Here is a 16,032-nt window from a genome sequence, read left to right as displayed (position 1 = left end):
GAATAAAGTGTGCTATTCTTCAGTTTCATTCTTCAGTTTCTTCAGTTTCATTTATTCTTCAGTTTCTTCAGTTTCATTTAACGGGGTTTTTGTTGTTGATTTTGGATCAGGAGGGCTGATAGATTACACTTATCTAAGCCTGTGGAACTCATTTGTCAAATAGCTGTTTTACTTCTTTGTTAAAAATAAATAAAATGAAGTTTACTAAAATAAATATGCCTTCTAGTTGTGTAGTAGCATGATTACCAATTATGGGTGTTTGAATTCTATTTAATTTGCATCCAAGTAATGAAAATTTGTTACTGCCTTCTAAAGTATAATCTTAATAGAAGCATCTGAAAGTTTCTTACATCTGTAAGAAATAATTACCTGGGTAAACAAAACAAAATTCTAAAAGTAATATTGTGCTTTTTGGAATCTTTTATGGCCATTAATAGGGGTCATGTCTTAGATGATTGCAGATATTTATTTAGTTGAAGTTGTAGGCAGTTCTTCATCATAAGATTCTAGTTCTCTTCTGGTAAGTCCTGCAGTGATGATTCTTTGTGGCTCCTGTTTCAGCTCTTGTGACCTGGAGAAAGGGGTCAATCCTTTCAATGAGGGGAACAGCCATTCTAGGAATGTAATTTATATGGAGTGACCCAACGATAGTATAAAGAGTGAAACCACCTGGGCTCTGAGTAGATACAGGCGTGGGCAGAGAGTTAATTGTGTTTAGAAGTCTACCTGCATTGCATAAAAGTGGTGGACTCTCACAGTGCTGTCGTGTCCTCTTTTTTTACTGCAGATTGTCTTTGGCTCCATTGTCCTCCTGATGCTTTGGCTTCCTATACGTATAATTAAGAGTCTACTGCCTAATTTTCTTCCCTACAATGTCATGCTGTACAGGTAAGTTGCTAAAATTTAAAATAGCTGTAATAATTTACCACTGTTAGGAATTTGATGGTCAGATTACAATTAAACTTTTAAAACATTAATTTCTCATAGATACTAAGAAATTTTTATCTCAGGTCTAGATCAAGGTTTTATTATCCTTTTCCAAAATAAATCATTATTCTGTCCTTTAAAGTTGTCTTTGTTTTATTACTTAATTCTTTCTGTAATCTCTGTGAAATTACTTTATAAATATTTGCTCTTTTATCCAAGAGAGCAGTAGTAATTCCTTTTTTTTTTTTTTTTTTAATCAGGAATTGTACCCAGGGTGCTTAATCACTGAGCCATAACCTCAGCCCTTTATAATATTTTATTTAGAGACAGGGTCTTGCTGAGTTGTTTAGGGCCTCACTGAGTTGATGAAGCTAGCTTTAAACTTGGTAATCCTTCTGCCTCAGCTTCATGAGCCACTGGGATTATAGGCATGCACCAACACACTTATTTGGGTCTTAATGCCTTATATAGGAAATCTCAGATTTGTATCCACTAAATTAAAACTGACAAATATTTATATGTTGATTTTTTTCTTAAGTGGCAGAAAAAATGCTGGTAATGAATTTAAAATACAAAATTCAGTTTTTGCTTTTTAAATTGTTACTCTTTTGCAGTAAGACTTTATTTTTCTACATGTAGGACTTTTGTAGATTTGTAGGACAATTCTGTAATTCTTACTTTTTATTCATGTATAGTGTGTGTTTGGGTTCCGTTGTGATGAGAACCAGAAAACAGGTCTGGCTTTATATATTGTTGGAATAAAATCATTTGGTAATCAGTTGTATCTATAAGTTTAACAACATTTTTGTGCTATATATTAGTATCTAGTTCATTCTTTCCTTCAACTGAGGGTTCACCATATGGCAGGCACTTTTCTATATCCTAGGGGTATAACTGAACATAACAGAATCAAGAAAAATCTTTGTTCTATGAAGCTTACATTTGGGGATAGGAGACAGACTTTAGAATAGGTAGAATATATAGTATGCCAAATGGTTATAGTGCAGAAAAGTGAAGTAGGGAAAGAGAATACGGAGAATAGCCAGGTTGGGGTTGCTATTTAGAAAGAGTGACCAATAAAGAGCTGAGAAGGTGACAGCTGACAAGAGCCCTGAAGAAGGCAGTGAAGGGGTATACTTAGCCCATATGACCAGGTCACATTTACCTAGAGAGCTAGCATAGATGAAAGAAGAAGGCAGAGCCTGGGGCCCTTTGGTTTTCCTAGGTTGATCTTAACCTTTCAGGGAGAAAATGTTGTAAGAAGGAAAGGGTGAACATTTGTAAATCATATTACTCACATAACAAGGTGAGAGCCAAGGTCTGACCTTTGACTTAATACCATGAAGGCCATTGGTGACCCTTACCAGAAACAATTTTGGTAGAATTTGGGAGGGAAACTTCACTGAGTTAGAGAGAGAGAGATGGGGAGAGAGGAGAGGTAATAAAGACAGTGAGTTTATTTGACTCACTGGATTTTGTTTTTAATTTTATTCAATATTTAATATATAGTTACAATGGAAAATAGAATTCACATTATACATCATGGTTCTTTATATTGTCTTAGTGATGCTCCAGTAAGCGAACTGTCCCTTGAGCTACTTCTGCTTCAGGTTGTCTTGCCAGCATTACTCGAACAAGGACATACGAGACAGTGGCTGAAGGGGCTTGTGCGAGCATGGACTGTCACTGCGGGATACTTGCTGTGAGTATATTTTTATCAGTCCACCCTTTTCTGGAGAATGTACACAATTTTTATCTTGTTATGGAGGTTTGATTCTTGTCTAGGTTCTTTTATGCTGTTTATACAGGCCAAGAATTTATTTAATTTTTTTAGCACATTATAAACAAATTAGCTTTCCTTTATTTTTATAGATTCTAAATTGATAAACTCTTCTCAGATTTGAATTCTCAATTGTTTAGTAACCATATTTCATTAATTTATTGTGATTTAAAACTTTCACAGAAAATGTTGGGGATTCTGTAGATATCTTAACATGAAATATTATAGATTTGGTTTTATGTAATTGAACATTTATCTTCTCTAGCCACTTCTCCCCAGTCTCATTTTTTTTTTTTTTTTTGGCTTAAGTGATATGCAGCTAGGAGAATTTAGTTAAGCTACATATCACAGTAGTTATGATTGTCATCTGGAGAGAAGAAAATAATTTCTCCCATCCTAAAGATCTTCACATGGAATGTTTTGTATGTTGTCTTTTTTTTTTTTAATTTCCTGATTTCTTTTCAGATGTTGGCAAAAACCAAAATAGATTAAATGTGTGGTCTATAGATTCTACATATACATTTTCTACTCTTAGTAAATATTAAGAAAGCAACTCTCATGGCTACCATTTTATTTTGACCTGAAATGAGATTTTTTTCACTGATGTAATTTTCACACAGGGATCTTCATTCCTATCTGTTGGGAGACCAGGAAGAAAGTGAGAATAGTGCAAATCAACAAGTCAACAATAACCAGCATGCTCGAAATAACAACGCTATTCCTGTGGTGGGAGAAGGTCTGCATGCAGCCCACCAAGCCATACTCCAGCAGGGAGGTCCTGTCGGCTTTCAGCCTTACCGCCGGCCTTTAAATTTTCCACTCAGGGTAAGTACTATACAGACTTAACTAGAAATGCTTTTTTCCCAAAATTTCTATTGAGAGTTGTGCTATTAGCATTGGTGTTGTATGGTTATGCCTTAAACTTTCCTGATAAGAACCCATGTTTTATTACCTTCATTATGCAACGTAAGTAAGGGATCAAATAAGTTTATCAAATTTTAGAGATGGGCCATAGAGTTGGGATTTCATGGGGTTTTGCTCTTTCCTGTTTGAGAAGGAGAAAAGACTATACAGACTAAGAAAGAAACTAACATTGGTAATTTCAACTGTGTGTCAGGAACTGGAATAAGTATTTTAATGTTTTTCCCCCACTTAATCCCCACTCAAATATGGTGAGGTGTGGGTGGTAATCTCACCTTAATAGCTGATGAAACTAAAAGTCAGATTGGTTAAGTAAGTGTCCAATTTCATCATCTTAAACTACCAAATAATCAGTTTATGATTCACAATTTTATCGAAAATGTAAGCTGATGACTACTGTATTATTACAATGCAATGAACTCATCCTTCAATTACATCCAGTCAGTTATATTTTAAATGCCCTTTAATAATGATATGAGCTTATGAGTAGGATCATTTTGAAACTTGGGTAGGTTATTTACCTTTCAGCCTTGGTTCTTTTTTTCTAAAAATAGTTGTAATAATGCCTTTCTGGACTGCTTGTGGATCAGATGTCTTCATTGAGTCTTACAGATATGTTTTCCATACCTCACCATTTCTGATGCCCATGAAGGATATAGAGAACATGCATAGTCTTTGCCCTGAAAGAGCTTACAGTCTACTTGGGGAGATAGGAAAACAAGCAGTGGCAGATTTGGGTTCTTAAGGTAGATTATGGACAGAGGGTGCTGTGATGGCTTCATTGAGAAGCCACTGGTGCATAGTATAAGCCCAAAGGAATCCCCATGAAGGGCATGATGCCTGAACTGTATTAATAAAGTAGAGAGATCAGGCAGAGAAAAAACTGGAAAGTGGGAAGAGCATTCCACAATATGCCAGGAAAGAGTACTTTAGCCATGGTGGACTTGGAACTGCAGATAATTGAATATGTTTGAAAGGTGGGCATGTATGCAGGAGAGAGGTGAGGCAGAAGGGGAGCAATGAGAGATGGGGCTTTTGGATGTGCAGGAACCAGTTAGGGGAATGTTGAACATTGTTTGTGCCATAGTCATTAGTGTACTGTTGTTCTTCCTACTCCCTTAAGGGAAAAACCACTGTTCTAATTCTAGAGGACTTTGCTTTATAACTGGAGGAAACACGAAGGTCATCTTTTCCTTTGCCTCTTACTCTTAAAAGCAGGCGTCAAGGTGGGGAATTGCTGGAGGGACTGCAAATTGGTGCAACTACTAAGGAAAGCAGTATGGAGATTTCCTCAGAAGACTTGAAATGGAATCACCATTTGACCTACTTATCCCACTCCTTGGTTTATACCCAAATGACTTAAAATCAGCATACTACAGTGACACAGCCACATCAATGTTTATAGCAATTCAGTTCATAAACTATGGAACCAACCTAGGTGCCCTTCAACAGATGAGTGGATAAAGAAAAAGTGTTATATAGACACAATGGAGTATTACTCAGCCTTAAAGAAAAAATAAAATTATGGTATTTGCTGGTAAATGGATGGAGCTGGAGAATATCATGCTAAGGGAAATAAGCTAATCCCAAAGAACCGAAGACTGAATGTTTTCTCTGATATGTGGATGCTAATTCACATTGTGGGGTGGTGGCTAGGGAAGAATAGAGGTACTTGGGATTAGACGGGAGTGAAGGGAGGGAGGGGATATGGTGGTAGGAAGAATAATAGAATAAATCAGATATTATTACTCTGTTTACATATATGATTACACAACCAGTGTGATTCTACACCATGTACAACCAGAAACATGAGAAATTACACTCTGCTTATGTATGACGTGTCAAAATGCATTATATTGTCATGTATAACTAATTAGAATAAAAAAAATAAAAAAGCAGACCTGATAGGGAATTTCTTTTTTCCCTTTCCATGGTCTTTACCCAGCCTTCTTGGCTCTCCATGAACAAAAAAAAAGGCCTTAAGCAAAAAGTACTTTCTGACTAGATGAGAGAATCACTAAGGGTTCCCCCCACCCCCCCTAAAAGTTGAACCCAGGGGTACTTTACCAATGAGCTACATCCCCAGTCGTGTGAGTGTGGGTGAGGGTGTATATGTATACACTGGGGATTATGCCCAGGAGTGCTTAACCACTAAGCCACAACCCAGCACTTGTTATTTTTTATTTTGAGACAGGGTCTCACTAAGTGCTCAGGTTGGTCTTGAACTTGTGATCCTTCTGCCTCAGCCCCTTGAGTTGTTTGCCACCATCCCCCAGTTAGGCAGTTTCTTTTCAATGAGAAAATCGTGTGGTTTCTTTGAGGTATGTTGTAAAATACATGTGAAAACTCTATGCACTCTTTGTTCTGCTTTGCAGATATTTCTTTTGATTGTCTTCATGTGTATCACATTACTGATTGCCAGCCTCATCTGCCTTACTCTACCAGGTATGAGTTTATTCTACTTTTCAGCTATTAATATCATTATTTTTTAAAAGGTCATATCTTGCAGAAATGTGATTTTTTTCCCTCAGATATGAAATTATCCTAATTTTTAATTCAGTATAGAATTTTGATCTATTTAGGAGTCCTCATTTTATTGAACACATTCCTTAGAGCATTGGGGACAAATCAAAATAAAATTTATGAATGGATTTGTGGGGCTGGGGATACAGCTCATTCAGATACAGCTCATTGCATGCACAAGGTCCTGGGTTCAATCCCCAGCACTACCAAAAAAAAAAAAAAAAAAGAAGGATTTTTGGCATAAAGTACCTACGCTCAGTTTTTATGGATACATTACAGGGTGGATTTTCTAAAAGTAATTTGTATGATGTATCAGTTTTCCAAGCCAGTGTTTTAATATGAATTATGTTTGTTTTCATTATATAATTGTCTTTCCCATCTATTGTATACTGTTCCTAGAGAGCATTATGAAGCCAGACTTTATTCTCTTTATCATCTGGTATTCACAAGTACTAATCTTCTCTGGCATTAAGATTTGTTGGATATTTTAATGGATAATGTTTCTTCATTTAAAAAGTATACACTGCAGTTTAATATAATTTTCTCCAGAGGTCGGAAATGAATGGGATAGAATCCTAAACCAGTGACAGAGTTGCAGAATAACTTAGTCCTCCTCATTTATATCCAGCAAGAAAATTCTAAATCATGTTGACCATGATAACCACTTAAGTACCACTTAAGTAATAATTAAATAGAAGGTATAGAAATATTAGATTTTTCAACACTAAGAAAAATACTTAAAGCTACTTTCAACTCTTATCAGACATAAATGTATTGTTCTCTTGATTATAACACCAGTTCAATATAATTTCATATAAATAAAGTTTATATTAAATGTGTATTCCCATAAATCTTTAGGCTGGGCAAGAGAAACTAGGAAAATTAATTTCAAGTGATGTTTCTAAAAAAAAAAATTGCCCCTGTAAGTTGAAGAAATTATTATTAAATCTCCCAATTAGTAAAAACAAACAAACAAACAAATAAATAAATAAATAAGAATTTCAGCTGGGCATGGTGGTGCACATCTGTAATCCCAGCAGTTTGGGAGACTGAGGCAGGAGGATTGCAAGTTCAAAGCCAACCTTAACAATTTAGCAAGGCCCTGTCTCAAAGAATTAAAAAAGGGGCCGAGTATGTGATTCAGTTTTTAAGCATCCCTGGGTTCAATCCCTAGTACCCCCTCCCCAAATTATTATTATTGTGATAAAATAAATAAAATTTCATTTTTTTTTAGTTTCTAAAGCATAATGATTTTTAGCCTTGAAGATTTTGTGTGTGGTGGTGCATACTTGTAATCCACGACTTGGAAGGCCTCAGCAACTTAGTGAGGCCTTAAGCAAATCAGAGACCCTGTCTTTAAACAATATATTAGAAAAGGGCTGGGGATGTGACTCAGTGGTTAAGTGCCCTTGGGTTCAATCACTGGTACCAAAAAAACTAAAAGGTTTTGCTCTGAAGTTTACTCCAACTTATATCACAGGTATTAAAATGACAAAGCTTAGTTAACTTGAAGGCAAGGTAGTACTAAACATGTTGCTAAAAAACATTTATAGTTTTTAATGTTTCATTTTCATGTTTTTAACCATAAATATTTTTTTAAAAATTAACAAAAGGAAACTATTTTTATACTAGAATAATTTAGTTTTTCCCCAGTTCTGTTGCTCATGCTTGTGATCTGAGTGATATGGGAGGCTGAGTGAAGCAGGATTGCCATGTTCAAGTCCAGCCTCAGCAACTTAACAAGACCTTGTCTCAAAATAAAAAGGACTGGGGTATATAGTTCAGTGGTAAAGCAACCCTGAGTTCAATCCCCAGGAACTTAGTTTCATTAAACATTTTTTAAAGTAAATGTTTCCCTTTAATCAGGTTCTACCATATAATGGAAAGTAATTTTAGGAATACTGAGATATAGTTAGAGGGTATACAGATGCTGTTTGACCTCAATAAGTTACTTTTCATTAGTTACATATTAACTGATAACGTTGTTGCAAACTAAAAACTAACCCTCTCAACACTTTTTTGATGAGAAATATAGAATAGTAGGTGGTCACTAAATGTAAAACTAGCACCAAAACAAAAAAAGAAATATATGTAGAAAGTAGATATTTCTATGGAATTATTGATGATTTTGATATTTTCAAATTAACATGCACATGCTTATTTTATATCATATGCCACATACCCAGCTCAGATCACATTCTCATGTAACATTTACAGATATTTGTCCCCCACACACACACCCTGGGTTTCAAACCAGGGCCTTTCTTATTCATGCTGGGCAAAGTGATCTCTCACTGAGCTATAACTCAACCCTGTGTTTGTCTTTTAAAAAATGATTATTTTCATACCCATACTATTTTGTGACTTGTAAGAAGTCTATGGTCATCCTCACAATGACTTGTAAGACTTTACATTTGACTGTTGAGCTAGTTTAGTTTAATTTGGAATCAGTGTAATCAGTGGTCAAGATGAAGACATGAATTTAAATTCAGCTCCACTTTGTATAACTTTGGTTGGGGAAGGTTCTGTTGCTGAGCCTGGTTCCTTCCTTCCTCTTGTCCCTTCCTGTCCCTCCTTTTCCTTCTTTCTTGTAATAGGGATTGAACCTGGGATCTTGCATATGCTAGGCAAGTGCTTTACCACTGAGTTACAACCTTTTTATTTTTCAAATTTTGAAATGGGGGTCTCACTAGGTTGCCTGGGTTGGCTTCAAACTTTCTGTCTTCCTGCTTTAGCCCACCAGGTAGCTGGAATTAAAGATGGTAGGTATATCTCCACACCTGACTTGAGTCTAGTTTCCTTATCTTTAAAATGAAGATTGTGTCTATAGTGGGTCTGGGTATTGTTGTAGGATGAATGAGGTAATATATGGAAAACTAGTCCAATTACCAGCTCCTTTTTAGGTGTTCAAAACCAACACTACCATATTAGGAAGGCAATCTATAGAGTAAACATTCACTAGATATTTTGAGTCTTGTTAACTCTAGTCTTACTGAGAAGTCATCATGTAAATAAAGTTACAAATTATGTAAATGATCTTATCTTGAGATTGTCTGGATACACTGTAGAATTGATTTCTCTCAACTCTTAGATAGCTAGCTCTCAATTCTGTCTTACCTTTAAGTATATTTAGGTGGTCTTAATTGCTTCTAATATGGTATTCTTTTACTGTTGTGCTTTAAAATGTTATTGTGCCTACCTTTTATTAAAATTAGCTTTTGGTGAATGAGCTATTTGAAAGAAAGCTCATTATGATTTATCTAATCATAATGTTGCTAAATTTTAAAAAGTGTTGACAAAACAAATAACAGAATAAAGGTAGAAAGTTTTTCTGCTGTGTGCATAATGATTTCAGTTAGTTAAAGAGTGAAAATAATTCTGTCAGGCTGGGAAGAACATGTAATTGGCATGGCAAATCAGAGTGCATTATCTTGGAGAGAATTCATCCCCTCTGACTTATGTTTTGCTTTTGCTTTATCATATAATTTTGTGCTCTAAAAGGCTCCCCCCCGCTCAATGTGAAAATACTAATAAAACATCAGAATGCAGTTCTCTTTACCTAGCCACTTGTCTCATTTGTCAGCCTTTTTATTTTCAGTATTTGCTGGCCGTTGGTTAATGTCCTTTTGGACTGGAACTGCCAAAATCCATGAGCTCTACACAGCTGCTTGTGGTCTGTATGTTTGCTGGCTAACCATAAGGGCGGTGACTGTGTTGGTGGCATGGATGCCTCAGGGACGAAGAGTGATCTTCCAAAAAGTTAAAGAATGGTCCCTTATGGTAAGTTTTTGTAATTAAAGATTCGTCTTTCTTATAGGTGTAATGAATATTTTTCTAGTCATTTCTTTAATTCTCCCATTCCTACTTTCATTCATTATAGTGGTAGTTTTGTTTTGTTTTGTTTTGTTTTTAATTTGGAGGAAAAAAACTCTTTTAAGATAGTCGTTTCTGCTTCATTCCAAGAATTACAGTCCTATATTCAAATGTATTTGAGGGTTAAAAGAAAAACTAAGTGACCTGGTAAAGACCCTTGAAAACAAGATAATTTAAAATTAGGAAAACTTATTTGTGGAGATTAATTGCATTTTTAAGAGAGGAGATACTCAATTGAAAACCAAATTTAAGTAGAATTTTATTTTATTAGTATTTTTTCCAAAATATTATTTTAAAAATCTGTTTGAATATGTAAAGTCTTAACTTCAGGATCTAGGCATTTTTTTTTCATATTAATTGTATTCCTTTAACTATATAGGAAAGTCTTGGCTAATGTGAAAGTATAATAAGTAATGGAAATTATTTCTCTCAAACTTGTTGATCACAATTGTAGGGTAAAAAAAATATAAGATGATTTTTCAAATATGGTGATTAATGTCTGGATTTATGTAATGTTGGCTATGACTTGTAAATATGTGTAAGTCACTGCTCATGACTTTTCATTTGTGTAATCAACTGTAATTTTGCATCCAGATTTGTAGTTTGATGTCACTTGAAGTTTGTCCATTTAATATTACTATTGAAAGAAAAACACAATTATGTTTATAGCTTATTATTTTGACATTAACTGTACAAATTGCCATGTATAATATATGTATACTGAATATAATGTACTTGACATTTTCATCTCTGTACAGTTATTAAATGTTCATAATACATTGCTCTATAAAGAAGCAAGTACTTTGTCTTCCATGTATAATATCACATTTGGTCTGTTATTGAAACAGAAATAGTCACTGAGGCTACGTTAAAAAGAGGTCTCCCAAAACATTTCATTGTCAGAATTTCATAGTTGTTCTTTCCATAATGTCAATTTTTTCTTTTTTTCTCTACATTTTTTATTGGTGTATTGGAGTATATCATTATTGCATTTGTTGTTACATATTTATAAATGTACATGATATAACAAATTGGCATATGTCACTCCCTCAACTTTTATTTTCATTTTGCCACTTGGTTCAGCTTTTAGAGTTGCATTAATACATTAGCCATGTGACTAAATGGACAGATATGGACCATTGCTGCCACAAAGGGAGCCAATTTTGATCGTCTTGATAATTACTTTAACTAGGATTATGCAGAACCCTTTCCCTATACCAGTCTACTTCAGGGGTCATGGATCAGCCTATAGAAGGGACTGTTGGACCAGGGTTCTCAGCCAGTCAGTAGTGTTTTCTTAGACAAACAGAAGTCTAAACCTGAGAATGGAATTTTGAGAAAAAAAGCACATAGTTACCAGGTTATTATTAATTTATAATAAAATGAATTTTCTGTAATCCCTTTTCTAGCTATAATGAATACTAGTTTTAAAGTTTTCATTATAATTTGAGTTCTCATAGTGATGGAACCAGGAAATTTCACTTGAACTTGTAACATAAAAATGTGCATGAGTATTTTAAAATGGTCTAGGCATTAGGTCAAGGAGAAAAAAATAAACCTCCAAATGGAATAAAGAGTTTGTCTAAAAGTCAGGAAGATCATCTTACTGACCATGGTCTCTTGCTTCCTAATAGATAATGAAGACCTTGATAGTTGCTGTGCTGCTGGCTGGGGTTGTCCCACTCCTTCTGGGGCTCCTGTTTGAGCTGGTTATTGTTGCTCCCTTGAGGGTTCCTTTGGATCAGACTCCTCTTTTTTATCCATGGCAGGTAAATACTTGTCTTTTGCTGATCATAGTTTAAATAGTTGGGATCAGAAAGAATACTTTTAAGTGAATGATTAAGAATAATTTTAAGTGATTTTTGATTTGTAACCAGTTGGTTTAGAAAGGCTCCTTGTTTTTTAAAATTATATAAATAATTTCCATTAATCTTTTGCTCTCAGAAATTTTAGTTCAAATAATTTCTTTAAAAGAGCTTACTTTTTAGGTTAAAATACCCTGTTAAAATATCCAGGCTTCTCCAATATTTAAAGATACCAACTAATGTGTTGACTTTCTTTCTTTTTCTTTCTGCCTTCTTTTCTTTCTTTCTTTCTTTCTTTTTTTTTTTTTGTACCAAGGATTGAACCCCAAGGCACTTAACCACTGAGCCACATTCCCATCTCTATTTATTTTTTATTTTGAACAGGGTCTTGCTAAATTGCTGAGGTTAGCTTTGAACTTTGAATACTCCTCCCTCAGCCTCAGCAGGAGGCTGTAATCCCTCCTGCTGGGATTACAGCCACTGCATGTGGCTGATCTTTTCATTTTTGAACTAATGTAAATTTTTTTGCTCTTTTTGACTTTAAGACTTTAATACTTTTGAATAATTGACATCATATTTCCCCAAATGTCTCAGGTTCATTAAAAAGAGTAGCCTGATGGAATCTATATCAAAGCAAAAATCTTAAAGCTCAAACAGAAAGCACTTTAATGTGTGCCCAGACTCTGAACTGTGTAACCCAGCTCAAAATGAGGCCACTGCAGGAACCTGAGGAACTTATATTTTGGTAGGAAAGCTAGACAGGTGCATAGGTAGTTTGTATGATAAGCATGGGAGCTATAGTATCATGTAGAAGAGTATTTAGCTTAGGTGTGCTAGTTTCAGATGTGATTTTTTTTTATAGGAGATAATAACTAAGCCAATTTAATTAGCACAATATTGAAGATGGGTAAGAAAGGAAGGAGTATATTCCAGGTAGAAACTAATGGGCAGATCTGGAAATAAGACAGAGAATACATAATCTAATCCAGTCTGACTCATAGTCTAGAATTAGTAAGATAAATGAGAACTAAAAAGAAATAAGCCTATATTATTTCTTTCTGTAAATGTTGCATTACAAAGCAGATAGAATCAGTAATTGAAGAAAATGGAGTTTTTTAGTTTTTAAATAGCGAATAATGCCAGCTAATAAAGGTAGAAGGATTAACAGAATTAGAAAACCACTCTTGTAATACCTAAAAAAAGAATAATCCTAGCTCGGCACAGTGGTGCATATCTGTAATCCCAGCAGTTTGGGAGGCTGAGGAAGGAGAATTGCAAGTTCAAAGCCAGCCTTAGCAATTTAGTGAGGATCTAAGCAACTCAGTGAGATGCTATCTCAAAAAATTAAAAGGGCTGGGGTTGTGACTCAATGGTTAAATGCCCCTGAGTTCAGTCCCCAGACTGCCACCCCTCACACAAACACATACACACACACACATACATACACACACACACACACACACACACACACCAAAAATAATTAAATAAATAAATTCCAAGGCTTGTCAATGGATATTGAATTAATGAAGCTATAAGTTTTATGGATATTCAGTTACTATTGCTATATAACAAGTTACCCCATAACTTAATGGCTTAGAACACCCAGAGTCTATGAGTCAGAAATTCAGAGAGGGGCTTACCTGTTTTGTTTCTGATACATGTGTGGCCTTACCTGGGAAGTCCAATGACTAGGGGTGATTTAAGAGTGGTAGTATGACCTCTTTGGACATGTCATCACTTACTGTTAGGGTTGATGCTGGTTGGTTGTTGGCACCCATCTGGGGTTATTGTCTGAAGGCTCTTAGATGTACCTGGGCTTTTTTACAACTCTGTAACCCCAGGTTGTTGGGCTTCTAAGATAGCATTTCGGGGAAGTCAGTGTCCCTGTAAATAGTAGATGCTGCATCACAAGTCTACAGCATTGCTTTTTACCACATCCTGCTGGATACAGGCAGGTTTCAAAGTGTAACCCCTTGCTACTTTCATGCATGTTTTGACATCTGTACAATGGAGAAGTGATTATTTACATGCTGTTCAAGTATCAATTTGTAGATGAGTAGTCTCAAAGGAAAATACAACTTTGCATTGGAGGGGGTCAGGAAAATGTTACCCTCATGTTGTCAGTGATCATATCACAATAAATGAGGCAAACAAATATTATATGCTTCCTAATGTTATGTAGTGTGCAGCATTGAAAAGGGGAATAGCCCCCCTGACATGGAGGAGCTAATCTGCTACCATCAGCCAGACCATGAAACTCTGTTGAACATAAACATTGTTTCACAGAGTGTCAACATCATACAAAGTCACTATGTGACCACGATAGAGCAGGACAAGCAAGACTATCTCTGCAATCTTATCTGAACTCATATTGAACATGAGCATTGTCCAGACCACATAATGATCAGACATCCACGTTTTCCTGCTAACATGATTGCTGCTTCTTTACCAGTTATAGGTTTTGGCCTCAGGCTGTCCTTTTTTGTAGATAAGATAGTCAATCACAATTTATTCTGCTTTTTAGTAGCATCTGATACAGAGCAAAGCCACACCTTTTTAAATCCTTACCCAGATTTCTAACACAAACTGAAATCCTGTAATAAGCTCTTTCTGACCCTCTCTAGGTGGCCCCAAGTTCCCTGTATTGTGTTTGCTTTCTTTTTGCATGGAATAATAAGCACAATTTGTTTAGTTACATGTGTGGCCTTAGTAGTCTGACCTAGGAAGTCGTCATCATGTTGGAGAATTCTTTTACATGATTACATTTTTAAAATGCTGAAATATTATGACTCAGCAGTATGACTTTTTATAATCTACTGTACAGTGACATCTGTGTGTATGCAGGAAACACAAGGCTGCTTCTGCTCATACATCATTTTTTATAATGGCAAAAAAAAAAAAAAGAGAGAAGCAACTTAAAATGCCTGTCAGTAGAGAATGGCTAATAAGATGGGGTACATCTGCTGTTTGAAATTCTGTCCACAGATAGGGGATGTAGCTCAGTGGTAGAGCACTTGCTTGGCATGTGTGAGCCCTGGGTTCAGTCCCTGGCACTGAAGGAGGAAAAATAAATAACTAAAGGAAATTAAGTTCATCAGTTCTTTTACATTAGTTAAAAAGAATTAAATGAACTTGTTTTAGTGTGGATGGTTCTCAGGCATGTTCATATGTAGAGGAAAAAACACAAGCTGTAAGTGTATATGTGTAGCATGTTATTGAGGGTCTGTATTAAACTCCTAAGTATTAGAAAGAACAGTGTCTTCTCCATCCCTGACTCTTATGCTGCTTAACTCTCCTGTGGCATGTGGCTACAGGTCTGTGGGATATTGGGATCATTTGGAATTCTAGCAGAACTAGTGAGGCTGATTCTGTTCTTGGGACAAGAACTGCAGAGCAGTTGGCCTGAAAAAGCTTAAACTTCAGCAATCTGGGAACCTGGGTGGTGGGCCTTAATCTTACCTGGCCTTCTGGACTCCCAAAAGACAAAAAAAACCAACAACAACAACAACAAAAAAAAAAACACAAAAAACTGAATTGGTGAGTTTAATCTTCCTAGCTTGTGAGCCTTAATGGATATGAAGAAGAGAGGCTTTCTCCATGTTCCTTAGTAGAGGACTGTTGGCTTCCTGGAATTCCAAAGGTCTGCAGGAATGAAATACTGAATGTTCTCAGTGAGACCTGGGTTAGACAAGTACTTTTACTAAAAAAGGCTCAGCAGCCATAGAAAGGCTAGGCAGGGCAATCAGAATACATGCAAGTGACAATTGCTTACAAAGGTAAGAGCTGCCAGAGAGAAGAAAACACGGGAGATGGAGTCCAGTATCTACACACTCACGTGAAAACAGCAGAACACAATGGTTGTGGAGCTTTGTAGCATGGATTTTGAAGAAATTCAGAAGATTAATATAGCAGTCACCACAGGGGCTTAGTTTGGGAACCTTAAAGCACAGAACAAAATCAAAGAATGAAGAATTGAGGGGAATGGTAGAGTGCTTGCCCAGCAGGCACAAGACCCTGGGTTCAGTCCCCAGCACCACCCAAAAAAAAAAAAAAAGAAAAAAAAAAAGAAAAAAGAAAATTGAGGGGAAAGATAAATATCTTCTAGGAGTAAAAACACAAAGATAACAGGGTTTCTGGAAGGGAAAGATGTAAGCAACATTGAAACAAATGTAGAAAATTTTAATTATATTGAAGAAAGTTGAA

The 16,032-nt window shown here is 35.6% G+C and overlaps 1 protein-coding gene across 2 annotated transcripts in view; it reads left to right on the top strand.

The window, feature by feature from the left end:
* Nucleotides 1–16,032, top strand: part of Marchf6 (membrane associated ring-CH-type finger 6) — a 76,174-nt gene that overhangs the window by 47,748 nt on the left and 12,394 nt on the right. The window contains exons 17-22 of one of the 2 annotated variants that reach the window (XM_078018299.1): nucleotides 788–888; nucleotides 2,492–2,629; nucleotides 3,328–3,532; nucleotides 6,004–6,073; nucleotides 9,750–9,931; nucleotides 11,659–11,793. In XM_078018299.1, the coding sequence (XP_077874425.1) occupies nucleotides 788–888; nucleotides 2,492–2,629; nucleotides 3,328–3,532; nucleotides 6,004–6,073; nucleotides 9,750–9,931; nucleotides 11,659–11,793 (831 nt within the window). Of the gene's footprint in view, nucleotides 1–787; nucleotides 889–2,491; nucleotides 2,630–3,327; nucleotides 3,533–6,003; nucleotides 6,074–9,734; nucleotides 9,932–11,658; nucleotides 11,794–16,032 lie in introns of both variants that reach the window. The other variant, XM_078018295.1, reaches the window with a different exon arrangement.

The sequence above is a fragment of the Ictidomys tridecemlineatus genome, chromosome 1 (assembly GCF_052094955.1).
Source record: "Ictidomys tridecemlineatus isolate mIctTri1 chromosome 1, mIctTri1.hap1, whole genome shotgun sequence".
NCBI lineage: Eukaryota > Metazoa > Chordata > Mammalia > Rodentia > Sciuridae > Ictidomys > Ictidomys tridecemlineatus.
This window is presented reverse-complemented; position numbering and strand designations above follow the sequence as displayed.